The sequence below is a fragment of the Chionomys nivalis genome, chromosome 3, assembly GCF_950005125.1.
Source record: "Chionomys nivalis chromosome 3, mChiNiv1.1, whole genome shotgun sequence".
NCBI classification, from domain to species: domain Eukaryota; kingdom Metazoa; phylum Chordata; class Mammalia; order Rodentia; family Cricetidae; genus Chionomys; species Chionomys nivalis.
In genome coordinates, this window is record NC_080088.1 from 6,030,176 (window position 1) to 6,056,876 (window position 26,701).

Genomic DNA, 26,701 nt, shown 5'->3' on the forward strand with positions numbered 1-26,701 from the left:
TAGAGTCCAGGTCGATGTCAGGTAGACATGGTGGCACACCTTGTAATTCCATCCTCAGAGGTGGAGATGGATCCCTAAAGCAAGCTGCCTAGTAAGACAGACTATACAGAGCTTTGGGTTAGACTGAGAGACCCTGCCTCAAAAGCATAAGGTGGGAAGATTCTTGACATTATCTTCAGGCCTCCCATGCATTCACTGCGCGTGCATGGGCACCCACACACATGCAAACACAAAGACACACATGTAGGCACATCACCCACACACACACGTGAAAAGGACGTGTAAAAAACAATAAAGAAAAACAATAATGTTGATTAAAATGTTTAATTAGTAAGGCACACAGTTGGTGATCATTCTAATATCTAACAGAACAAAATTAAAAGGACTAACACCCTAACTTCTACCCATTAACCAAGTATGAACGCAACTTTGTAAAAGCAGGATCTAGAAACTGACTCCTAAAGAGGCATGAAAATAAGGTGGGCCGTGGTGACAAGGGCTAGACACGACTCCTTCCTGTGACAAAGAAACCGACTGCTGGACTGAAGCCAGAGCTTCTAAGAAACAGGGAAATGAAGCAGCTTCCATATTGGACTTTGTGTCCTTACAAGACATTCTCTGCCCAGTCCTGGATCTTATTGCTTTAAAGCATTCAAACAAATAGTCCACTGAGCAGACTATGTATGCGGATTCCAGTGCCCACCGTACTTCTCAGCCAAGGCTACAAGAGACGCTTCCTGTAGGACCCGTGACCGTGGAGGGGCAAACCTGAGAAGTCTTGCAGAGTATCTAAGTGACCTTGCATCCCTGCCTGGGCTGGAGCCAAGCAGCCTGCCCGCAGGCCTCGCTATGAGGTAAGGTGGCCACAGGGATGGTGGAGGGAATGCCACAATGGACCAAACACTCCTCCGCTCCTCGTTAAAGGACCGTTTTCCAAAATTGCTCAAGAGTTGGACTGTCTGGATTTTATTCTGGAATTTAGTTTTCTTACTTGGCTTCAGAATGAGACAGAAAGTAGTCATGGATGAGCACCATGAATGAATGAAATTATGTGATGTGCATGTATGTGTGTGTGCGTGCACACACACAGGCATACATGAAAGACTGAAAATTCTAGAAATATTCACCAATTTGTTATCAGAAGTTAGATAGCATAAGTTTTAGGTGATTTTTTACTTTCTTCATATCCTTTAACACAGTTCTAAAGTATTATAAATATAAAACACCCTCTCATTTTAAGCAAATATGTAAGAAGAGAAAACCAAACTATCTATGTGATTATCAAAACTATGAAGGAAAGACTAATTTCTTTAAAATAGAGGAGGTGGAAGTCATTGCCACTGTGCTTTGAAACAGAGCACAAAACAGATCGCCCTAAACTTGGATTACAAGAGAACTGAGTCTCAAAGGCATAAATTAGCATAGCTGAGATGGAGGAATGAGCAGACAAATGGCAAGGCCGGGCATCCTGAAGTGGCATTTTGCAAAAGCTGTTTCTGGGAAGATGCAGAGAAGGTTCTCCAGGAAGCCTCGCTCACTCATCTGAGAAAAAGACAGGAAGCAACCCAAATCATTTCATCCTTCTGGCTGCATCTGAATACGCGTGCTCAATCTCCTGGTCAGCTGGACACGTGTTAGTGAACTCATCCCGGGCGTAGGCGTTGTTTAAGTACCTCCAAATGCCAGTCATTTCGGAAGGAAACTCAAAATCTCTGTATTTCTTGGCCACAATCTGAAAATCAAGAGGAAATAATGAGGAAAGGGGAAAGGCAACTCCCTAGGTCAGGTCAGACAATTCATCCCTTGAAGGTGCATAGCCTGGATCCTGATGGCATTCTATGAGCATTTAGGCTGCCCGTGGTGGCACTTAAACATTGCCAGGACCCCTGGAAACAGGCAAGGTGACAGAGGTACAGGACTCTATGACGGAATCTAGACTCAGGAGACAAACCTCTGATCATGTCTGTGAGGGACTTTCTAGATTGAGTCAATTGAGGTAGAAAGATCCATCCAAACTGTAAAAGACAAGATTCCATGGCAGGGGGCCTGGGTTGAATTATAAGGCATAGGGAGCTGAGTGCCAGCACCCACCACACTCTGTGCCCTAACTGTGGATGCAGTGTGACCAGCAGCCTCACCCTTCCCACCTCCATTCCCTCCCTGCTGTGATGGCATCACCTCCCTGCCGGGACGGCATCACTCCCATCAGACTATAAACCAAAATAAACCTTCCTCCTTTAAGCTTCTTTTGCCAGCCTTTTTGTCAAAGTAAAATAATGATAATGATGATGATGATGATGATGATGATGATAATAATAATAATAATAATAATAATAATAATAATAATAATAACTAATCTAAGATCCTGAAGTCCTGCCCACCAAGATAACAGAAATGACCCTTGGGATCCACCACGCATGTGGGCCACAGGCCAGTGGCTTTCTGGCTGTGCCTGCGGCAAGGCCATGGTAGGGTATCCGCTACTGTGTCACGTGGTACCTGAAGGTGCACAACAGATCTTCATCTTGGACCACATCAGAATCTTTGAATCAACCGTGGTTCCTCCTAGCTACTTGCTGTCGCCTCCAGCAATCCCTAACATCTGTGTACGGTATTTCTGCAGAAGGCTGTCACTCTGCCCTAAGCAGATTGCTCGACCATGAGCCTACCAGGCGCAAAGGACTTATGCATGAACACAATAGCTTGACCTCATCACCATGGAGACGGTGAAAGCAAAAAGAATAATCAGTGGGTGAATGTTCTAAGAAATCAGCAGTGTGAGATGCTTTCCTGGTCAGGAGAGGGCCAGATGGGGGCAATGTTGAGGACAGTGTCCAGCGATGAAGGAGGGATGTGTGACTTCAATAGTGTCCTGCACCTGAGAACCTGAGAACAGTAAGCCGTTCCATCACAGTCCCAGAAGCCAGGAATCTAAAGTCAAGATGTCATCGTGGTTATGCTTTCACTGAATGTTCCGAGTGAGAATCTGTCTTGGGTCCATTTAGTTCCTTTGCAGCTCTTGTCTGTGGAAGGACAGCTAAGTCTTTGCATGTCATCTTACGGTGTTTGGATGTCCTGTCTTAAATCCCAGTTAGCAAGGACAGCATCAGGTCATATTGGAGTCAAGTCCAGACTTCTCTATTGTACCTTCAACTTAACTCATTGTAACTGCGAAGACCCACATGTCACATGAGCCCCATCCTGGGGTAGTAGTGATTAGGACTGGGACATACGTGCTTGGGGAGGGAGAAACACAGTTCCATTTGCCACAGAGATCCAGAGCTACAACGGCCATTTCTGCTGCATCACCTTCCTCTCCACTGTCCCTGGGATGCTGGGATGAACCTCACTCAACACAATTCAGATCTTAGTATTCACTTATCAGACTGTGAAGCCAGCAGCCATTGGTGCAGTGTGGCAGCAAATTAGGACCAAGGAACCTCTAGAATGCCTCTGGCATGGCCTGGCATTCTACACCTGCATGCAGACTTAAGGATGCTCACGGCAAGGATGCTCATGTCTGTGGTTGACACTTGCTTTGCTTCTGACCTTGCTGAAAATTCTTACCCAAGAGTCTCAAGCAAGCTAAGCAAGTGCTCTGCCACTGAGCCCGGCTCTCTTTGTTTGGAGACGGGGTCTTATTAACTCATCCAGGCATGCCTCAGCATCACTCTGTAACCCAACAGGGTTGAGCTGGCCATCTGCTCCCAGCAGGGTGAGGCAGCTGGTAGGACAGGCCAGCACCATCAGGCCTGGATATTTTAATATTATAATATCGAGAATATTTGCTAAATGCCTGCCTCTCACACATGGACTATTGCTTTTATCATTTCTCTTTCTGTGTGTACATCTCCATGTGACTGTGGACCTACGTATGACAGCATGCAAGTTTTAAAATTTAACTACATTTTAAATTTATTTTAGATTTACTTTTTGAAATTATATGTATGTATATATGTATGTGTGTATGTATGCATGTATGTATCTATGTGGAGGCTGTGCATGTGAGTCCAGATGCCTGTGACAGCCATAAGAGAGTGTTGGATCCCATGGACCTAGAGTTGCAGGCAGCTGTGAGCTGCTTGATGTGGGTGCTGAACTCGGGCCCTCTAGAAGATCAGCCAGTGCGCCCGTCATCTGATCCATCCCTCCTGCCCCACCTCATTGTATTAAAGACATATTTCTTATGTATGTGTGCACACGTATGTGCAGATGCCTCTGGATGCCAGAAGAGGGTATTCCAGCCCCTGCTGCTGGAGTCACAGGTGGTTTCCAAGTGCGGGAATCACACTCAAGGCCTCTGCCAGGAGCACAAGTGTCTAACTGCTGAGCCATCATCCCAATCCCCCTTCCTCTACCTCATTTTTGAGACAAGATCTCTTGTTGAGCCTGGAACTTGAAGATGTGACTAACTGTCTAGCCAGTGACCCCATGATCCTCTTGCCTCTACTTTCCCACGCTGGGATTATAAGCAGACACCAATGCCTGGCATTGTCTTGTTTTACGTGTGTTTTAGGGGATCAAACTCAGGTCCTCGCATTTGAACTGCAAGCTTTGTACCAACTGAGCCACCTCCCGCCCACATGCCCTGCGATACTCTGCTTCCTGTGTGTGTGTGCTCGTTCACACACGTCTTCCCTTTTGGCAGCTCCAAGGCCGTGGGTAATTCTGTCTGGGTCCCCTAACAGTATCTATCAAATTTGGCTCCTGGTGTTAACAAAGGAGGGGCGTTTTCCTCTCCACTTCTTTCCAGCTCTTCTCCTTTACCCCCTCCTCCACCTGTGCCTGGGACAACATCCAGGTTTCCCACATCCTGACTTTGCTCTGCCCCTGAAGCTGCTGTTTGGTCTCTGTGCTAGCTCAGCTTGGGTTCCCCACTGAAAGGGCTGCAACTACAAGTGAAGAGACTCATGGGAAGAACTTGTCCCCTCCTATTGAATTTCCAGCTTCCGACTCTTTTTATAAATTTATTTTATTTTTAATTAAAATATGATTACCTCTCTCTCTCTCTCTCTCTCTCTCTCTCTCTCTCTCTCTCTCTCTCTCTCTCCCTTTGAGGCCTGTGTTCACCAAACAAATAAGAACAGGGAAATCAAGGAGGCAAAGGCAAAGCCTTGTGTGTTGGGTCTGTGTGGTTAGGTCTCTCCAAGCCCGAGTCTCTCTGTCTCACTCTTCTATGATCGTCCGCAGGCCACCCAGTGTCCTCTGAGAATATCCGTGCTCTAAGTTGGGGCAAGACAGCTTCCCTCTTCCTTAAGAGCCTTCTCCAACACACACCTTATCTGTCTCAGATTCCTATTCTCATGACCATTTGAGTGTTTCATCATAGAGCAATCTCACTGCTCAGGAGTGCTTATTTTGCTGAGGCCGGTGTCTGGGTGGATAATAACTGGGATATAAAACTCTTTCATAATCCACCAGACAGCCTCCCTTTCCTCTCTAAAGGCAATGCCAGTTTTCTAACTTTTGATGTCAGGAAGACACTTGAGGCCATTGTGAATCTCTTCCCTGCTGTAGATGCTTCTACTGTTTGTCTGTGTCGTCACTGCTATTATCGAGTGTGATTGTCTGGCTGCCTGCTGTGCTTTGAGTGCAATCCTTAAAGGGTCACATGTTGGAACTTGGGTCTCAGTGGGACAATATGTGATGGAACCTTCAAGAAGCAGGACTTTAGAGGACACCATTGGGGAAATGCCTTCAGGAAAGACTGAAGTGGTTCTCAAAGGACTCTGGTTAATTCTGTGGGGAAATCTACTCTACATGAGCAAGTCTGGATGCTTCCTGTCTCACCATATGGTCACTTCCTGTCTCACATATGCTCAGTTCCTCTCTCACCATATGGTCACTTCCTGTCTCACCATATGGTCACTTCCTCTCTCACATATGGTCACTTCCTGTCTCAGTATATGGTCACTTCCTGTCTCACATATGCTCAGTTCCTCTCTCACCATATGGTCACTTCCTCTCTCACATATGGTCACTTCCTGACTCACCATATGGTCACTTCCTGTCTCAGGCATGATCACTTCCTGTCTCAGCTGTGGCCATCTCCCACACACACTTACACTGGGAAGCCATCAGGTGCCCACCAGCGCTGACCCATGCTCTTGAACTTCAAACGCTGTGAGGCAGCAGGCTTTTCTGCATGTCCCTGTGGCAAATGCTTTGCCGCAGCACTGGAAAAGGGACAGGGATGGTGCAGGTCTCAATGGTGGCTTTTTTCCTACAGAAGCTAGTCAAATGCCAAACGTGTCTCTGGCTGACGGTTCTGGGAATATCTTTCCTAAACATGGCGTGACCTCAAAAGCAACGTTAGGGTTGAGGAGACCGAACCACACGGTGAGACCCTGTCTCTCAGGCTGAGGAGATCGAACTACACAGTGAGACCCTGTCTCTCAGGCTGAGGAGATCGAACTACACAGTGAGACCCTGTCTCTCAGGCTGAGGAGACCGAACCACACGGTGAGACCCTGTCTCTCAGGCTGAGGAGACCGAACCACACGGTGAGACCCTGTCCCTTCTCCTCTCCCTCCCTCCCTTCCCCCTCCCTCTCCTCTCCTCTTTTTTCCTCTCCTCTCCCTCTCCTCTTCTTTTTCTCCCTCTTTCTCTCTCTCCTTCCTTTTCTCCATCTTCTCCCATTCTAAACATAAACATCTGGGACCTGTCCATTTGATTTGAGGTGATTTTTTTTCAGGCCCAGCCCCATCCTTTCCTCCACTTCCATCATATCTAGCTCTACAGTGACCCTGTGCAGAGTCTGTCTTGTTTCTAGTCATGATTTTCTGAGGCAGACATACTGGAGTTACCATTTGCTTAGAGAGTATGTGGGAGAATAAAAGAGTGGAAGCAAGTTCAGTATTCACGCTTGGGAAATGCTGGCCTTATCCTGCCTCAGGGACATGTTACAGCTAGAGTTAGGGCTGAAGGTGGGGGTTAGCATCAGAGTTAAAGTTCACGTTAGAATAAGGGCGCTCTTTTCTTTTCTGTTCAGCAGCCACAAAACATGTCAGTCCTTTCTCTCCTTCTGTCCCATGTCCCTCCAGGATGCCCCAGTCGGGGAGGGGCTGGGCACAGGCTGAAAAGACACCATCTCTGTGGAATTCTCCAGGGAGGTCTCTTTAGAGACTTAACCCAAAAGCATTCTCTATACTCTTTCCCTCACTGCCAGTGTATGTCCACCCTGTAGGCAAAGATCTCTGATGTTTCAGGACCAGAGTATTTACTTCTAAAGAACTCTGGCTGGGTGTTGGTGGCGCACACCATTAATCCCAGCACTCAGGAGGCAGAGGCAGGTAGATCTCTGTGAATTTAAGGCCAGCCTGGTCTACAGGACAGCCAGGGCAACACAGAGAAACTCTGTATCAAAGAAAAAAAACAATGATAAACTCCAATTTGAAGATCAAGGACAATTTTCTTGAGGTGTAAAGGAAAAAAATGCATATATAAGAGCCCTGTCTCTAAACTTTCTTTTCATTTGTGGTTGGCCTGTCATTCTTCTGTAGTCTTGTGAAAGATGAACCAGAAGTCTATTTTTAATATCATTTTCAGTGGGTTTCAGGAAGGGAAATAAATTATAAATCTCTCCACTTTCGCGTTTTACCATAATTCCCTTGGTCTGACTCTCATTTCCTTCAGAAGTACTCTGTCCTGGAAGGTCATTAAATAGCCGAGCATCGTAAGTGCTAAATGGCTTTGAAGGCTTTGTTCCTCCGTCTTGTGTTGCACCATGACTGCCCTAGGCCCCCACCCCCACTCCCAACCCTGCAGCTCACCCTTCCATAGTTTACATACGTGTGTGTCCAAGTGCTGAAGAGGCCAGAAGAAGGTGCTGGATGCCCTGGAGCTGGAGTTACAGGTGGCTGTGGCTGTCTATATATGAGTGCTGGGAACCAAACTCTGGTCCTCGGCAAGAGCAGCAAGTGCTTCTAACCAAGGCATCTCCATCTCTCCACCCCCCCTCTTTTTTATATGAATAAATCACATTGCGATTAGTGCTATGTGGCTCTAATATTTCTCATGTTCTTTACTGTAGTCAACATTTTTATAATGAAGGCTTGGTCCCCAACTGGTGGTGATAGCATCACCAATTTGTTAATTATAGCGGATTAGATAATAGGAAGTGGAGTCTAGGTCACTGATCTTGTGCTCTCCGGGTCCCCCATCTTAGGATCTCTGGTCCTCCCTCTTGTGCCCTCTGGTCCTCCCTCTTGTGCCCTCTGGTCCTCCCTCTTATGCTCTCTGGTCCCCCATCTTGTGCTCTCTGGCCCTCCCACTTGTGCCCTCTGATCCTCCCTCTTATGCCCTCTGATCCTTTCTCTTGTGCTCTCTGATCCTCCCTCTTGTGCTCTCTGGTGCTCCCTCTTGTGCTCTCCAGGTCCTCCCTCTTGTGTCCTTTGGTCCTCCCTCTTGCGCTCTCTGGTCCTCCTTTTTGCGCCCTCTGGTGCTCCCTCTTGCATCCTCTGGTCTTCCCTCTTGTGCCCTCTGGTGCTCCTTCTTGTGCCCTCTGGTCCTCCCTCTTGTGCCCTCTAGTCCTCCCTCTTGTGCCCTCTGGTCCTCCCTCTTGTGCCCTCTGATCCTCCCTCTTGTGCCCTCTGGTCCTCCCTCCTATGCTCTCTGGTTCCCCCATCTTGTGCTCTCTGATCCTTTCTCTTGTGCTCTCTGATCCTCCCTTTTGTGCTCTCTGGTCCTCCCTCTTGTGCTCTCCAGGTCCTCCCTATTGTGACCTCTGATTCTCCCTCTTGTGACCTCTGATCCTCCCTCTTGTGCCCTCTGATCCTCCCTCTTACGCCCTCTGGTGCTCCCTCTTGCGCCCTCTGGTCCTCCCTCTTGTGCCCTCTGGTCTTCCCCCTTGTGACCTGGGGTCCTCTCTCTTGTGACCACTGGTCCTCCCTCTTATACCCTCTGATCCTCCCTCTTATACCCTCTGGTCCTCCCACTTGTGTCCTCTGAGCCTCCCTTTTGTGCCCTCTGGTCCTCCCTCTTATACCCTCTGATCCTCCCTCTTGTGCTCTCTTATCCTCCCTCTTGCACCCTCTGGTCCTCCCTCTTCTGCTCTCCAGGTCCCCCCTCTTGTGCTCTCCAGGTCCTCCCTCTTGTGCCCTCTGGTCCTCCCTCTTGTGCTCTCTGGCCTCCACAGAGTGAGCTGCTTCCCTGCACCATATCGTTCACTAGGGGCCTGACATCAAGAAAGCCAGCTGGTCACAACTATCCCCCTGAGATCACAGGCCTAAAGAAACCTCTCTGCTTTCACATCAATTTTCTCAAGCATTTTGTCAGAGCAACGATAATCCCTTCTTCACCCTGCACTTACCTGTGATGCTATATCATTCCCAGCAAATGAATGACATAAAAAAACCAAAACACAGTGGCATATCTCATTGGAAAATGACTTCCAGGTTTAGGTTTTGGAGAGTTGAGAAGCTTTTGTTAGACTTTGGATGGTGGGACCTTAACGAGGCTATTAACGAAGACATTCACTTAAAGGATTGCTAATGTCCATCTCAAGTAGACCTCCCTGAAGCCCAACATGGAAGAGAGGAGGAAAAGCCAAGGCTGGAAGAGAGTGCAGAGAGATGGTGCTCAGGAAGAGAAAGGCGAGGTTATGACGTGGCGTGGCCACGACTGACAGGCAGCCACCGTGGACTCTTGGAACCGGACAGGCAATTTCTGCAGCCAATCACACACGAACTTGGAACATGGTTGACTTGTATTCCCTGTGTCCCCTGTGCCCACCTCTGCCCTCCTGCTCTGGCTCTGGACCTAGCGAGAATTTCGTAATAATCAAGATCTCCCAGTGCAAGGCACAGGCGTCTTCTTTGGACACCTGAGGCTCACACACCTAGCAGTAAGGGCCATGGTGATAGCCACTGACACCCGAACGTGACAGAGAGGGAACAAGAGAGAAGCAACTCAGAAGTCTGGGAATCCCCACGGTTGCCACTACAAGTTCTGATTTACTAGGTCAGGTGACCAACCAGAACTGAAATGAAAAAAAATTAAAAAATTAAAAATTAAAAAAACAGCCTCAAACAATTCTGGTTGTGTATGACCACTGACTTTTCTACCTGCCTAAGAAGACAGGGTTCCCGCTACAGAAGAGGCCAAGTCAAGCAGCTATTGGCTGCTCTTAGCAGAGGAAGGCTAATAATAACTGGCAGGACACCCCCAGAACAAGGCTTATCCCTGCAGTTGTCAACAACACATCATCCCCAAACTTCATATGGTAAAAGACAAGGAGGCCCTGAGTGTCCTTGAGCTGTTTCCTCTTCCTTATGCCTAGAACATCAGCGAGGACATGGGTCAGGGGCACCTTCATAGGTCTGCCATGAGAACACCTGGAGTTCATGGCTCTGTGTGTCTAAGCACTGCAGCTCAGCCGCCTTGAACCGAAACGGCTCGTTTTCCGTTCATGTCTGTGTTCCAGGCCTGTTTTGGTGCCTGGCCCCAGCAAGTCAGAACAAAGGCCCACAAAGCACCCTTCATGCACTCAGCCCAGGTTCAGGAGGAGAGACAAACCTTTATGATGTGGAGCTTGGGTAGGAGGTTACAGTCAGCCAGCGTGAGCTCGTCCCCATCCAGAAACTTCCGTCGGGAAACGGTGACATCCTCTGTGCTGTCTGCATCTATTTCATCTGGCAGTGGGCTGTTTAAGTAGTTGTCCAGCTTCTGTAGGGCCCGTAGCAGGTTCTTTTCATAAACTGAAACCCAAAGGCAGGAGATGCCTGAGACGGATGGGCCATGCAAGCGGCTGCATGTGTTTTGTCTGCCTTAGGAGAGAGCTGGGTGCACTTTCTGAGCAGCAAGAAGACCAGAAGGACACAGACGCAACAGAACTCGGTCTCCCTGTTCCATCTCCACACCTGTGCTGCTTCTAGGACTCGTCTGTGTTTTTTTAAAAAAGATATTTTAATTTCATTTTTGTATTTATTTGTATCTCTGTTTGTACCATGTGTATGGATGCTCTCAGAGGCTAGAAGAGGGTTTCCAGCGCCCTGGATCTGGGGTTACAGGTCATTGTGAGCCACCTAGTATAGGGGCTAGGAGCTAAGCTCCAGTGTTGCACAAGAACAGTGTGTGCTCTTAACTGCTGAGCCATCCCTCGAAGCAAACTCGGCTACTCCTCTAAATCTTTATGAGGCGCCTATGTCGGGGTGGTGAGTGACAGAGGCACAGTTGCCACACTGCAGGTGGGAACAGTCAGACATTGAAATGTCTCCCCCTAATAGTGATATATTTTGGATTCCCAACCATTAGAAACAGTCTCTCCAAAGTTACATGCAGAGTTAAAGGTGGGGGCATTTCCTTGTTTCCAGACTTCCATCTGTACTCTCTGTTAAATGAGTCAGATGCCTAGGGTCTCCCAGCAGCCCTGTGAAAGACCGTGTGGAGACAGAACCCAGACCGGAATACTTACTCTCGTTTGCATCCTTCTTGGTGTTTTTAATAAATGCTGAGAATTTGGCAAAAACATCATTCCCTGCTGAGTTGGATTCAGGATGTTGGGTTCCCAGCTTAGGGTACCTTGAAGAGTTAGAGGGTCACAGACAGACAAAGGCTGGTTAGGAGAATGCAGTGGAGTAAAACAACTTTCTCTGGGCAGATATTAAAGTGACAAGCTCCTCTGGACTGGTTTAGTAAACAATGAATCTCAAAGTTGAGTAAAAAAACATGATTTGGGAGAACTATGTTGTATCAAGCTCTGGCAAGACAAATTCTAGGACACAGGAGTCAACCAGCTGTTCCTGACCTAATCCCCTCCCTGTTCTAGGAAAGGTGTTTGACCGGAAGGTTTCTGAAGGGTCCACAGTCTTGTGTAGCAGACACAAGGTACAGTTATCCCACACAGCAATAACGCCTCCTCCCTGACGGCTGCCAAGCCAGGGACACAAAAAGGGAAGCTGTGATGGCTGGTTCTAAGTGTCAGCTTGCCGCAATCTAGAATCACCTGCGAGAACAGCCTCAGCTGAGGAACCGTCTAGATCAGATTGGCCTGTGGGTTTGACTTGGATGTTAATTGATACAAGAAGATCCAGTCCACTGTGGGAGGCAGCATTCCCTAGGTAGGAGGACCTGAGCTATGTAGGGCAGGGATAATAGTAGCAAGTATCAGGTACAAGCATGCATTTCTCTCTGCTCTTGGTTGTGAAAGCGATGTGGCTGGCTTACATCCTACCCTGCAAACATGGACGGCAACTTGGAGCTCTGAGAAAATAGGCCTTTTCCTCCCCTAAGTTGTTTTCTGCCAGGATGTTTCCTTCACAGCAACAGGAATGAAACCAGACAAGAAGCAGAGTCCATCTCAACTCAAGGTAGCTAATCTGGCTGCTCCCTCTGGCGTACTGTGCCTGACCACGGAGAAAAGCACCAACAAAGTTTGAGTATCAGTTCTAGGAGGCCTACCTTGGGGGAACTAACTTCTCCTCTAAGAACTCCTCAATCTTATTCACGTCGGTCTTGACTTCACCATCAAAAGTCATGAAAGGAGGGTTCGTCCCGGGAGCCAGGTTCTGAAGGTCTGCAGGCTTCCTAGGTAGGAGGGAAGAGCAGTCTACATGGATGGTCTTGGGCATTCGGAGTCATGGCCAAGGCTTAGTCATGCCCTCACCATTTAAGAGACACAGCCCAGAGGAAAGAAGAGGAGTGGGGGAAAATGTATAGTTCAATAAAAACAATAAAAAAGAGACACAACTGTTGAGAATTTCAAAGTGGTCCCTGAATTAATAAGGTGGCTTCCTGGAAATCAGAGCCTAGAAGGAATTAACAAATGATGGGTAGACTCACCCCTCTGGACCCCCTTTCTGGCTGCAGAGGTGAGAAAGTTAACTCTCCAGTTCTGTCAACCAGGAACAGTGCTTAGGCAGGCTCCTGGGAGTCACACAGCTGGGCAACAGGGAAAGCAAGCTCTCCCTGGTCCCCAACCCCTACTCCTTCCTGCAGCCCCTGAGTTCTAAGCAAACCCTAGCTAGCACTTGGCTAGCACTCAGTCTTCATTCCAGACTTATGACTAAGGATAAACCTGCCATTATGTGACAATGGTTCCTAGCAGCATACATGTGCATGAGTGTATGTGTGTGTATGCGCATGTGTGTATATGCATGCATGTGTGTGCATACATGTGCATGAGTGTGCGTGTGTATGTGTGTGTGTACATTCATGAGTGCATGTATGTGTGTGTGTGTTTGTATGCATGAAAGGGCATGTTGCTGCACACTGGGAAATAGGACAACTATCTCAATGGCACAGAAGCCCATCTCACCTTTTCAAGTCCACTGTTGTCACATTGAATATCACACCCTTCAGCCAGAGGATCATGAAGAGACGCTGAGAAAACGGGCAGTTTCCAATGCTCTCGCCATCATAGCCAGCCTGAGAGTAGAAAAAAAAAGAGATCTTTATTTGACCAAACCTCACAATGAAAGGTGTCAGCAGTCACAGAGGACACAAGTTATTACGGATTTTCATCAATGGTCATGTTACTATACATAGCCTTCTGAGGCCATTTAACTCAGGATCTATGAGAGGTTAGAAATGGATGTGGTACAGGAGGATGTGCACACACACGGATACATACAAACACATACACACACACTAATTGAAAACAAAATGGGTATTGGGACTAGAGCAATGGCTCAGTGGTTAAGAGCACTGGCTACTCTTACAAAGGACCTGGGTTCAGTTCCCAGCACCCACATGGCAGCTCACAACCACCTGTAACTCCAGTTCCAGGTGATCAGACTCCCTCTACTGGCTCCCATGGGCACTGCATGTACATAGTCCATATACATGCAGACAGGTACACAAAAATAAAAATAAATAAATCTTATTTTAAAAATTTGTCCAAAAAAATCTGGGACCAGTAGATGGTAACAAAGTCATGGTGGAGGACTTTGCTCTGGGAATGTATTCAGACTGGTCTCTAGGAGTGATTCTCATGAGAGTAAGATGTTATTTAAAAAGACAAAAAGAGATTGATGCCAGACCATACCAGCTTCTTGTGTTTGACTGTTTCTTATTTGCTTGTTTTGAGACAGATCCTCAAGTCACTCAGGCTGGTCTCAAATTCATCCACAGCTGAAGATGACCTTGAATTCTTGCTCCTGCAACCTCCGCCTCCCCAGGGCTAGGATTATAGGCATGCACCACTGCACCCATCCTTGACTTCCTGTCTTACTATGCAATCACTTCTGTACCCCTGCCCTGAGATGCTGCCCACTGTCAGACTCTCACCAAAGCTGGGCAGAAGCCAACATCACACTTGTGAGTCTCTGGCACTACGAGGTAAATCTTTATGCACTGTCTCTAAGCTCAGGTATTTGGGTATAGCAACAGAAGATAGACTAATGTGCCTTGCTAGAATTCATGATCATGCACTTACTCTTTAACGACAAGAACATGACCACATTCCATGGGTGAGGTCTATTACTGCCAACTATAGTGTCCTAACAAAACTGAGAAGGAAGGACTGCCGTGTACAGGAAAGGCATGGGCAGAAAGTCTGTTGCTTGTTTGTACGGTGAAGAAAAGAAAGAAAATATGGCTCAAAAAAAAACAAGAAAAGGCGGGGCTGGAGAGATGGCTCAGCGGTTAAGAGCATTGCCTGCTCTTCCAAAGGTCCTGAGTTCAATTCCCAGCAACCACATGGTGGCTCACAACCATCTGTAATGAGGTCTGGTGCCCTCTTCTGGCCTGCAGACAGAATATTGTATACATAATAAATAAATAAATATTAAAAAACAAGAAAAGACAAAGAGTACTCTGAGGCAAGTCACCTGGAGGGGCTATTAATGGTAAAACAGGGAGCAGACAAACTGGGCGTGGTGGCATGGTGGCACACACCTTTAATCCCAGCACTCGGGAGACAGAGACAGGCGGAGCTGAGTTCGAGGCCAGCCTGGTCTACAAAGAGAGTTCCAGTACAGCCAGGACTACACAGAGAAACCCTGTCTTGAAAAAAATAAATAGTAAGCTAACACCCATGAATGGATATTCCTACTGGAAGAGAAACGATAGCAGTTCAGCTTCTGAAAGTTCCAGCCACTCAAGCTGCCTCGGACTGCTGCATCTGAGTCCTCTACGCTCCATGTCTGGGTTCTCTACCTGCCCCCCAGCCCAGGCCTCCCTTCCTGCGCTGAAATTGGTTTTCTGCCTAGAAGGCAAGGATCTGGAAACTCCCCCGGTAGAATCCGTGACATCTTTTTGATGGCCCAGTGGCTGACAAGGGTGACAGTAGTGACACAGCCCTCCAGCGTTCTTTACAATCCCCTGTCATGTGACCCTGGAAGACTGCACTACCTCAGCCCCCTGAGGACACACCTGTAGAGACCCCACCCCCCTAAGGACACACCTGCAGGGACCCCACCCCCCTAAGGACACACCTGCAGGGACCCCCACCCCCTGAGGACATACCTGCAGGGACCACACCCCCTGAGGACACACCTGCAGAGACCCCACCCCCCTGAGGACACACCTGCAGGGACCCCACCCCCTAAGGACACACCTGCAGGGACCCCTCCCCTCTAAGGACACACCTGCAGGGACCCCACCACCTGTCACCCTGCTCTCCCACTCGGTTCTGAAGCCCACAGACGAGCTGCAGATACTCTCTAGCCCTGGTGCCTGGAAGACTGCCCTCCACTCTCTTACCTGCTGCAGGTTTGGGCACAGTTAGACCAGCAGAGGATGAGGGAGAGGAGAGCAAGCACAGGGATGTGCAGTCTGACCAGCCCTGACTTGCTGGCCCACTTTTAATCCTCCTATTTTTATAATAGCTCCACTGAGCACAATAACATCTGGAGGTTCCATGGAGTGGGGTGATGGTTCTCCCTCATCTCTTGCCCCTCGGGCCTGGTATCAGCTCACTGTGAATGGGGCAAAGCCTGGCTGAGTCCTGGAACCTTGTTCTGTAGTGTGTCTGAAGTTCACATGACAATGTGTCCCATCTGTGAAGCCTCGTTGCCCCTCACCGTCTCCCACGGCAACACCTGGAGAACTGGGTTACACAGGCAGCCTGCCCTGCAGTTTTTCTGGTGCTCCCAACACACACTTGTGTTTTCCCTCGGAACGGTCCTCGCCATTTCCTCAACCCCAGCCGCTGCTGCCTCTGGTGGGAATAGGGGTCCAGGAACAGGACATTTCTAAGAGTATAATAACTGCTTTTGTCATTCAACTCCATAAGAACTTTGGGGTTAATGATCATAGAGATAGTTCAGTTGCTAAATGCTTGCTATGCATGCATGAGTTTAATCCCCAGAACCCATGTAAAAGGAAGCCAGAGTGGCCCACGCTCCAAGACGATAGAGACAGAAAGATACACCTGGGGCTCATTGCAAGCTCCAGGGACAACGAGGGCTCCTGCTTGGAAAAACCAAGGTGAACAGCAACCAAAACGGACACCAACAATAAATTTTCGTTTCCATGAGTGTTCACACATGTGCATACTTACACATGCATGTACACACACGCACATACAAAACAAAACAACAAAAAACTTTTAAACCCCCTCATGCTTAGCAGGCTCCGTCTCAGATTTGCAGGGGCTGAAACACCCAATCTGAAGGCAAGCGAGTGGTCCTGGCAGCCACAAAGCTCATGGTGCAAAAGAAGACGTGTTTAACTCCCCATGCTCCCTCCCTGTGGCCTTGACACTGAGTTATCCCAACCCAGAAGAGCCCATAAACCGAAGGCTGCCAGGCATCTTAGCTAGCTGCCCAACTGCCAATAAAACAGCATTTACATACCCAGCATTGCCTCATCTTAAATTGCTCTAAAACTTTCTTTCTAGCTCAGTCTGCTGCAAATGAGGGGGTTACGGGAACATGGTGGGAGGGACAGGGACGCCTTGCTTAATTTTATTACTTTAATGCGCTTCGGCGCTAGGAGGTGCCAGCAAAAATGAAGGCAAAGATGCGCCATCTCCGTGGTCCATTATTGGGCAATAATGGGAGTGGATCGCCTCGCTTGTATCATTAACCCGACAAGATGATGGGATAAATACATATATATTCGAGTGAATAACTGACACTGTCCCATAATTGGGAGGCTCTATCACACAGAGTTTTATTTCCCAATGTTGGTAATTCTCTCTGGCTAATTGCACTCTGGGCTGAGATTTCTCAGCAGGGTTCTCAGCCTGCAGGGGACGTTTTTTGTAGGTCCACATTTCTGATTAAATCAAATTAAGCAGCTTGAGAAATTGGAGTGTTTTTTTTTTTTTTTCGTTTTCAGCAAAGACTCAGACACTGTGAAAAGCCAGAGCAGCCTCATGTTTGCCTTTTGGGGGGGGGCACTTTTGGGGCATCTTAGATGGCAGGTCTCGGAGCAGATCAGGCAGGCACACCTCTGACCTGTTCTCAGAAGCTGCCTTTGTGAATGGTGTCTGTTCTGGCCTTGGGGATGCAATAACTGCTGGTCCCTGGCCTGTGCTTACTCAGGGGAACCCAAGGTATGGGCCAGTGCTAGCCAGCAATGCAGCAGAAACAGATCCTCTCTGTCCCAGAACCTCCAAACATCAGAACCTACCTCACTAATCCGTCACTCTCTCCTCACCCAGAATTTGTGAAAAGAATTGCTTGCTACCGCTAAGCTTTTCTCTTTTAAGCTAACGACCTCTGACGCCCTAGAGGAGAGGATCTCAGCCTTCCTAAGGCTGTGACCCTGAACCACAGCTCCTCATGTTGTGCTGACGCCAACCATAAATTGTTTCGTTGCTACTTCATAACTGTGATTTTGCTATTGCTATGAATCATAATGCAATATGCATTATGCAGGATATCTGATATGCAAACCCCACAGGCTGAGAACCGCTGCCCTGGAAGCTGCACTGCCACTTTCCACCATGGTGACCGCACTACTGCATTCAGAGGCCCTGGTGGACTTCCCGATGCTGGCCTCACAGGCGACAGCCCTCAAGCAATCTTGGTGGCTCCCCAGCACAGCACCCTCTCCCTGCTTCACACGCAGAAGATCATATACCCTCAGTTTACGTTCTCAACTATTTGGTTCTACCTCGTTTCTAGACATTTCTACGTGAGCCTAAATGTCAAGCAAGTCCTTTAAGATAAGTACTTTTTTCTACTCCTACGAAACACAGTGAAAAACAATTTGGGGTATTGAGGAGAGATGAGGAAACATTGAGGTGATGTCTCCGTTGTTCTTTTTCTGACGCCCGGATGCAGCATGAGGAGAGAGGAGACACATGCACACAGGGTGCATGAAGTCTCCTGGTGCTTACATGGGTTAGGGAGGGGCTCGGAGTGAGGTGGGGGATCAGAGAGGAATTATGGCCCCTCTGCAGGGTTCTGAAGAGCGACAGTAGGAAGCAATGGCTGCTGTACCCAGTGTACAAGGGGGACTTTAGGCTAAACAGTGGTGCTCAGAACAGGTACAATAAGAGGTAAGCTTGATTTGGGAGATAGAGCCATCTCAGAGGGTACTGTGGGAGAAAACCAGCTAGAACTGGCTGCCATTGTTGGGTTTCTGCTGCTGTCATGGAATCCCAAAAGTTGGGTAATGAATAATGTCAAAAAAAAGTTCATTTCTCATAGACCTGGAGGCTAAGCAGTCCAGTGTTGAGAACCCAAACCCAGCTGAGGGCCTCTTCCTACATCAAATCACAGGGGATAGCATGCTCCTGCTGAGGGCATTCTTACTACATGGGGGACAGCATCACCCCTGCCGAGGGCCTTCTGATTACATCAGAACATGGGGGACAGCATCACCCCAGATCAGGGCCTTCTTTCTACAACAGAACATGGAGGACAGCATCACCCCTGCTCAGGGCCTTCTGACTACATCAGAACACGGGGGACAGCATCACTCATGAGGTCAAAAGAGACGGAGCACACGAGCACGAATCCTATCTGAACCCCACTGTGTCTCTACTCCGCAGAACATTAAAAGCAAACAGATGGTTCCATCCTGGGTGGGGACCCTTCGGGACACATGGGGACTGTCCCACTGGGCCTTTCAGGGAGAGCTGAGGGCTCTCTAAGCCTCGATGAGCACCTGGAGCCAGGGACCCTCCTGTCCCTGTGCCGGTCGTCCTCACACGTGTAGCAGTTGCCAGCAAAGAAGAGCCCTCAATAGTGACTGGACAAAACTAGCTGCAGTGACTTTATTGGCCCAGTGCACCCACATGGGTGCTGGGATCCGAACTCAGGCCCTCGTGGTTGCAGAGCAAGCATTTACCCGCTGAGCCATCTGTCTCCCTAGCCTGACATTTCCATGTCTACACAATGCCAAGTTTCTCTGAAACATGATCAAAAGGAACAGGAAGAGGTAATGGAGCAGGGGGAGTAAAAGACGTTAGCCCGACTGCTGAACAACTGCGCAGCCGCAGTCAATCAGCCCGTTTGTTCTCCTAGAGCCTCATTTCGGCCTCTTAAAAACAAAGATTTGATCTGGGCTCACAGGTCAGGATGTAAAGGGTTTGCTTTGGAAGCAGAGAGACCAGAGTTTGATCCTCTAGACCCCACATATTCTAAAAGCAAGGCATGATGGCGCATGCTTGTAATCCCAGGGCTGCGAAGTGCAGACAAAAAGGTCTCTGGGACTCCCTGGCAGGCCAGACCGCCTGCTTGGAAACTTCCAGACCAATGAGAGATCCTGAACAAACAAGGTGGGCAGCACCTGCGGTTCCACTGAGGTAGCTCTGGCTTCCACACGTGTGCGTACACGCGTTCACATGTGCTCACCTCGTGTGTGTGTGTGTGTGTGCGCACACACGCGCGCACACACACACACATACAGACGGGAGGCAGGGATAAAATCACTGATATATTAAGCATCTCGCAGGCCCAGTAAAGGGAGCTATTATTTTCATTATCAGCAGCAGCATCGCTGCTCTCCCAAACCTGGGCCCAGAACAGACAATTATGGAATTTAGGGTACTTTGTAACAAGCCTCAATTAGCGTGATTTTCATGCCAGCCCACGTCCTCCTTAGGGAAACGGATTTTTCTCTCTCTCTCAACAAGTCACCCACCCCAGACCTGCTCTAAAGGAAAATTCAAATGTCCTCAGTAGAAAAAAAAAAAAGTAAATCCTCAGTCAGGAAGCAGAGAGGTGGGGCTCCAGGCTGGTACTCGAGTCAGAGAGCCACCCTGACCTTCTAATACAGGGTCCAGTGAGGACACGTGCAGAGCCGTGCACACCTGGACCATGGCCGGGCCTACGAGCCTGAGGGGAGATGTGACACCATGCTCAGCAAAGGTTTGTCCATGTCCTGACTTGGGTTAGTACCAGGGCAACCCAAGCAGGGGTCAGCTCACCGGGTTTGCCCAGGAGCACCCTGAGTTTATCACTAGTCTCTCACCCCTGTAAGTTCCAGGCAAGTCGGGACAGCTCTTTGCCCTACCACCTGGACAGGTGCTCCTTTTTGAGGAGGGGAAGGTGTTACTAAAGTCCTCCTAGGTCAGCCAGAAGCCGGCCTCACAGGCCCCCAAGAACATCCACACGGAAGGACACACCAGATTCCACAGCCGACAATGCTGAGGAGGTGGCCCAGACCCAGCGAGGACCCATCAGTTCCCACGGAGGACACAGGAAGGAGGCAGGACCTTGACAAACAGCCCAGAAAACAGCCCAGGCATGCATAGAGCTAACCCACAGTCAGCTCTCCAGGCATCCCCACCCTGCTCTGGGCCTGTCCTCTGTTGAGCTGGACAGAGGAGGCAAGGCATCAGACAGCCAACACCTCCAGCACAGCCCACCTCAGAGCAGTACAGAAACGCCTGGTCAAAAGACATGGCACAAGCAGGCTTGGAATGAGGCCCTACTTGCTCTCAAAACCCAGAGTCTCTCTCAACAAAGGCCTCCATTTCTCGCTGATCCTTCAGGGGCTCCCTGAATTAAAACCAGAATCTGTGTCCAGACTGAGCAGGAAAAGCTTGCAGGAGTCCCCTACACGGTTGGCAAGAGGTGAGAAACAGGGAGCCCTGGTGGGTGTCTCCTCTGAGGAAGCCCAGGCTCAAATCACCTGTATCAGCCTCACAGCTTAGCTTAGGCTACAGCTCTCACCTCCATTCCAGAGATGCATAGCAAGATCATCTCCTCAAAACAACAGACCCGTGGCCCTGAGAAGCCCACACCCACCCCTTCTTTTACAGATGGGATTAGAACTAAACAGTCACACTGTGAAATAGCAAAGGGACCATGCTGACAATGACCATGACCATAAGAGTGACTTACACATACGCAGCATTTATTCCTTTACCACTACAATCGATTCTTTTTTTTTTTTTTTTTTTTTTTTTTGGTTTTTTTCAAGACAGGGTTTCTCTGTGGCTTTGAAGCCTGTCCCGGAACTAGCTCTTGTAGACCAGGCTGGCCTTGAACTCACAGAGATTCGCCTGCTTCTGCCTCCCCAGTACTGGGATTAAAGGCGTGCGCCACCACCGCCAGGCTTACAATCGATCCTTGTAGTGACCCTAACCACACAAGGACTTTGGTGGATAGAGGTACTTTTACTATCCCCATTTACAGGCGAGAAAGTTAAGATACAGAAAGATGAACCTGCCCAGGGCCACGCAACAGGATTTGTGTTGAAGCACCTGGCTAGTGTGCATCCAGTTCATCTCATGCTAGGCAACAGGGAAGATTCCTGCCCCTTCCTCGGCCTTCATCAGAGCCCTTCCAGAGATGCCTGCACTTTCTGGATCGCTTTCTTCATCCCTGTTATACAAGGGCTGCAGGTGACTCATAAGAAGCCCAGCGACAAGAGAATACATATAGGAAGCAGATGAGAGGGACAGCGAAAACTGGTTGCAAAGGGAGACGGCAGGGCAGGGCCCTGGCTATACCACCCTGCGTGCTGAAACAGTGGGAGAGAGAGGAGAGATGCCTGACCTTCCTGGTGGGCCCTTTGGGGCTTGTAAATGATGTATCTCTTATGTCTCCTTTGTCCTCACCAGGAGACTTTCACAAGCCGGAAGAGAGCAATGAGGGTGACTCTGTTACCCCACCCCCACACTCGGAGCACAAGGAGACCTGCTTGATTAACATGGGCTTCACCCTCTGGGTGTGGGAACTGACCCTGCAGGGCTGGCATCACAAGCAAGGAAAGCTGTGAGCAACTGTGAGCCCTGGCCTTCCTCTCCTCTCTTTTGGCAACAGGGCAGGCAGGGCAAAGTCTTCTAAAGATGCCTGTGGAGTCTGCTCCATCCCAGGCTATCACAGCCCTGTGCTGCAGGCTTCATGAGACCAGCCAAGAAGTTTGGATCTGAATTTTTTTTTAAAGGCAGGTAAAACCATTGCCCACACTAGCCATAGAGAATTTTCAGTAGAAGCAGGAAGAGCTACTCCTTAACACAGACCTTTCAGAGTGCCCTTCCCATTTTATAGCCGAGAAAGCATCCCTTGCTGTCCTCAGTTCCAGGCATTTGAGAAATACTCCCCAACTGGCTTTTGACCCCTGTTCTCTCTACCATTGATTGACAAGGACAGAAACGAGGGGAAATAAACTCAGAGACAATTTACTAGTAAAATAGATGGGGGTGGGGGGTGGTGGTGGGGTGGGGGGGTGACCATTTAAAGAGGCCAGCGTCCTAACACAGCACCTCTGAACACGTTGCCTTACTATGTGTGGATGCCACCCGCATGGGGAATTTTGAGCCACAGGTGTGATCCTGGAGGATTAAGATGGTCCAGTCTAATTGTGTGGGTTCCTGAAAGTGCATCCTTCCCCTAGCTGCTGTGAGGAAGGTTTCCACCAGGGAAGGCCAGTCAGAGATGGAATTATTTCCTCTAAGGTGTTGAAGGAGGGGGTCGGGAGGCCAGGAGAGCAGGTGGCCTCCAGCAGCAGGAGAAGAAACAATGTAGCCAGTCCCCCAGAGCCTAAGAAGAAACCAGCCCTTCTGATGCCAGCCAGAAGCCGTCGTACTCGGACCAGCAAAGCTATAAGATATAACAAGCCAGGCCTGCTCACACTTTCTAGTCTCTGGGACTCTGTGACAAAGGAACCAGAAAGCTTCTACTGCTGGACTTCCAATCGGAAATCCAAACCTTTGCCTGAGACAGTTTGACAGGTGAGCCACAAGTAAGTCTGAAAGAGAAACAATCTATGACACGGAGGGTGCTTAGCCTGTTTCTAGAAACGTCCTTCATGGAGGCACTTCAGGGATTTGTGTAGTGGCCACAGGCGCCAAGGAAGGCCAGCAAGCTTCCTTTATCCCAAGCTGAGAGGCCAGCTCTTCTGTATGAACGCCAGAATTCCCACGGCTGTTTTGCTGTCAACACAGGAGGCCTGCAAGCTCCTCCGCAGCATCCCTGGAAGCAAAGTTTTCCGAGCTGGGTTCACAGTCTGCACTCTGAGACATAGCCACAGGGATAGCTTCGGGATGGCATTGGTGCCCCCTAGTGGCGAGAATATATATTTTCACGCATATCTCGACTCAGCATAGTCCTCGGGAGATAGTCAGGATTGAAAACATAGTTAGGATTTAACCCGTTTAGGCAGCTATATCACCCAGATGTCCCCAGAACTTGGGGGAATGTCCTTCTACATAGGGTTTCAGGGTTAAACAAAAAATTTATGGCTGGGGAGACAGATCAGTCAGTAAAGTGTTTGCTTTATGAGCATGGAGACTAGAGTTCAGGTCCCCAGCACCCACATGACAATAGGGGACTCTATTCATACATATAAACCCCAGTGCTGGAGCAGAGGTGAGAGGGTCCTAGGGGCTCGATGGCCAGTCAAGTCGGTGAGCTCTAAGCTCAGTGAGCACGTACACTTCTCAGAACATGAGGGACACCACTGATGACTACCTCCAGCTCCCACACGGCACCATGGGTGAAGTCACCGTCACGTGGCACCATGGGAAGGGGCATACACCACACATGGCACCAAGGGCAAGGGCACACACCACACATGGCACTATAGGCAATGACACACACCCTCACATGGAACCGTGGGCAAGGACACACACCACACATGGTACCTTAGGCAAGCACACACACCACATACATGTGTGTACATGTCTATACCACATACATGTGCATACATGTCTATACCACAGACATATAGGGAAAATGAGACTAAGAAATAAATCCAGAAAGTCTAGGAAAACTAGAACAAAATGTCTCCCTACACAACCCTTCCATATTGTGCAGAGAGCTTCAGGAAGACACCATCTTTCTGTCCTTCACACTGCTGACACCCCATCCCAAACACATCTGGGCCCTCACAGCATGCTATTAAAAACACATGCTGACTTTGAGACCAGCATGTGTGTTAGGAGAATACCAATTCTTGATTTGTTCATCATTTCTCAGCTCTCGTAAACTGGAGAGTGGAGACGGCGGGGCGGAGCCAAGTGAGCAGCACAGAGGGACGCGCCATATGCCGCGCAGGGCGTACCCTGTGACGGAAATCGGAGTGTCTCCAAATGCAGCCTTCTCGATGTGTTCAGAATTCCCTTCCTCATTTACAAGTCCTTCAGACAGGAAGCGTTTCCGGCCACGGCGATGGGTGGGGCGGGGGTACCTGCTCTCTCTCTCTCTCTCTCTCTCTCTCTATTTTCCTATGTGATGTTTCAAGTACTATGGACATGAAAGTCCCCAGGCTTCTTGTTAACAGAGGGGAAAAGGTCCCAGGGCCTCAAAAGAATTCTGGCTGATTTCAGTAGCCAATGTATGAAGTCTTAGCCTCTGGTAGCTGGCGTTTCTACAGTAACTTCCGTTCCTCAGTAAATCAGAAGTCTCTGAAGGGCTCTGAACGGAAGTGACATGGGACAGGGATTGGGCTGTGTGGGTTTAGGAATGATTTCTTTTCAGCCTGAAAAGACGTTAGAAACCAATGCTCTGTGGTTAACAGTTTGTGTAGGAGGCAATGATCACCTACATGCTAACATCTGTGAGATTCAGAAGACTCTACCTAAAGCATGCTCCCATGGTTTGCAAGCCTGAATCTTAGCGAACTATGCAGAAAGACACGATGGTCCAGAGTGGCCATTTTCCACAGGGACAACTGACAGAAGGATCTTGTGTCCCTGTGAGAGGACGGTCTTGGGGAACTTCTGCATACACACAGCAAACAAGCCCATGTGGGGGATCCTTCCACACCTTCCCACAGGCGGGAGTAGGAAAACCTGGTGATTCTGTTCTCTAGAGACACACACGGCAGGTTCTTGTGCAAACTGTATGGCGACATTTTGAGACCATGTAGTAATGACTGCAGCTGGTCACCGACACTCTGAAGGACAACCACAAAATACTCTCATCAGCACGGCCCAGCAGCATGGAGGTCTTTTGCTCATTCACTCCTGGGATTGAAGTACTTAATGGGGCTCATGAGCGGCATGGTCCTTGACGAGTGTTCCTTCGTTTTCACGAGTAAAACAAGAGCGATGTCAAGTCAGTTGGGTAATTAGTTTATCCTGAAGTTATCTTCCTTAATGAGGAACTTTGACAAGGATTAAAAACAAAACAAAAACCTAAAAATAAATGAGCCCCTCTAAGCCCTAACAAAATGATTATAAAGAGACATGACAGCAGGGTGCATGGTGGGACCCCAGCCTGGTGACATCAGAGGGAGGCGGGGCTCTGTCGCCAAGTCTATCTACAGCTTCATGTTTCAGACACCCAGGCTGTGTCAACCTCCTGGAGTCTGCAGACACGCAGAGACTTTAAAACAAGCCTGTTTGACTAAACCACAATGCCAGGTTTCACAAGCTCAGGGAGCAAACCAGGCTGTGGTTCTGCTGGTGAGAAGGGGCAGAGGTTAACCAGCCGTGCGTGAGGTCATGTCATGTAGAACATACCAGAAGGTGATGGCAAGCTTTCAAGGCAGAAAATTAGTTGTGACGTTTACAAAATAAGTGTGGTACCTAGATGTGGGGCCAGGGAAATCACCAAATGTAGTTAGAACTCTGTCTCAAAGGGGTACTCTTCCACTTTGAGCAGTCAGATGTCACTCGATAGCTTCTGCTAGTTAAATCTCTGCTTCAAGGGCTCTGGTTTAGGATGATGAATATACAAAACTTCAAAGTTCTTTGTCAGCTACCGTTCTGTAGGCGTTGACAGTTCAAATGGAGCATTTCAGGATACTTCAGACAATACCGAATTATCTGGAAGCTTTATCCTCCCCCATTTCCAACTTTGGCCTGGCTTGACCAACACAAGGAGAAGGGCTCTGGCCCAAGGCCCAGTGGGATCAGCTGCTTGCTCAACAAGGAGAAACACAACCGGCTGGCCAAGGCCAACACACGGCCCAGGCTAGAAGGAAGTCTTCCCGGTGTCGCCTGCTTTCTTTGGCAGACCCTCCGTCCCCACCCTCATCCTTGGGAATAGAGGACGAGAAGGATTGACCTGCCTCAGGGTTCCCCAACCTGGGATCAGCTTTGACATGGTTGCCTGAAACCCAAACCCAGGCAAGGAACACTCTATGCGCAGACTCACCTTTTCAAAGCAGGTGGAATGCTAGGCATCCAGAGATTCATGCCCCTAACTCATTGCACACCACACAGTGATCGTTACTGCCCCACGTCAGGCAGAGCTACCTTGACTTCCACATACAAATAGACTCACTGACACCATGCAAGGAGAGGGCTGCCATTTTCCAAACCATCTGTTTCATGCCCTGGCTACAACCTAGGTGACTCCACTTACCCAAAATCCCCATTATTTCCATTTGTGTTTATTTAAAAAAGTCTCAGGAAACTGGAATTTAGAGAAAGTGGAAAAATCTCACTTCATGCAAAGAACAACTT

General features: G+C 48.8%; 1 protein-coding gene across 1 annotated transcript in view; it reads right to left on the minus strand.

The window, feature by feature from the left end:
* Window positions 1-375: 375 nt before the first annotated feature.
* Window positions 376-26,701, minus strand: part of Clic6 (chloride intracellular channel 6) — a 42,116-nt gene continuing 15,790 nt past the window's right edge. The window contains exons 2-6 of the mRNA XM_057764612.1: window positions 13,256-13,365; window positions 12,400-12,525; window positions 11,414-11,520; window positions 10,516-10,697; window positions 376-1,732 (exon numbers count right to left, since the gene is read on the minus strand). Of these exons, the coding sequence (XP_057620595.1) occupies window positions 1,571-1,732; window positions 10,516-10,697; window positions 11,414-11,520; window positions 12,400-12,525; window positions 13,256-13,365 (687 nt within the window). The 3' untranslated portion in view covers window positions 376-1,570. The remainder of the gene's footprint in view (window positions 1,733-10,515; window positions 10,698-11,413; window positions 11,521-12,399; window positions 12,526-13,255; window positions 13,366-26,701) is intronic.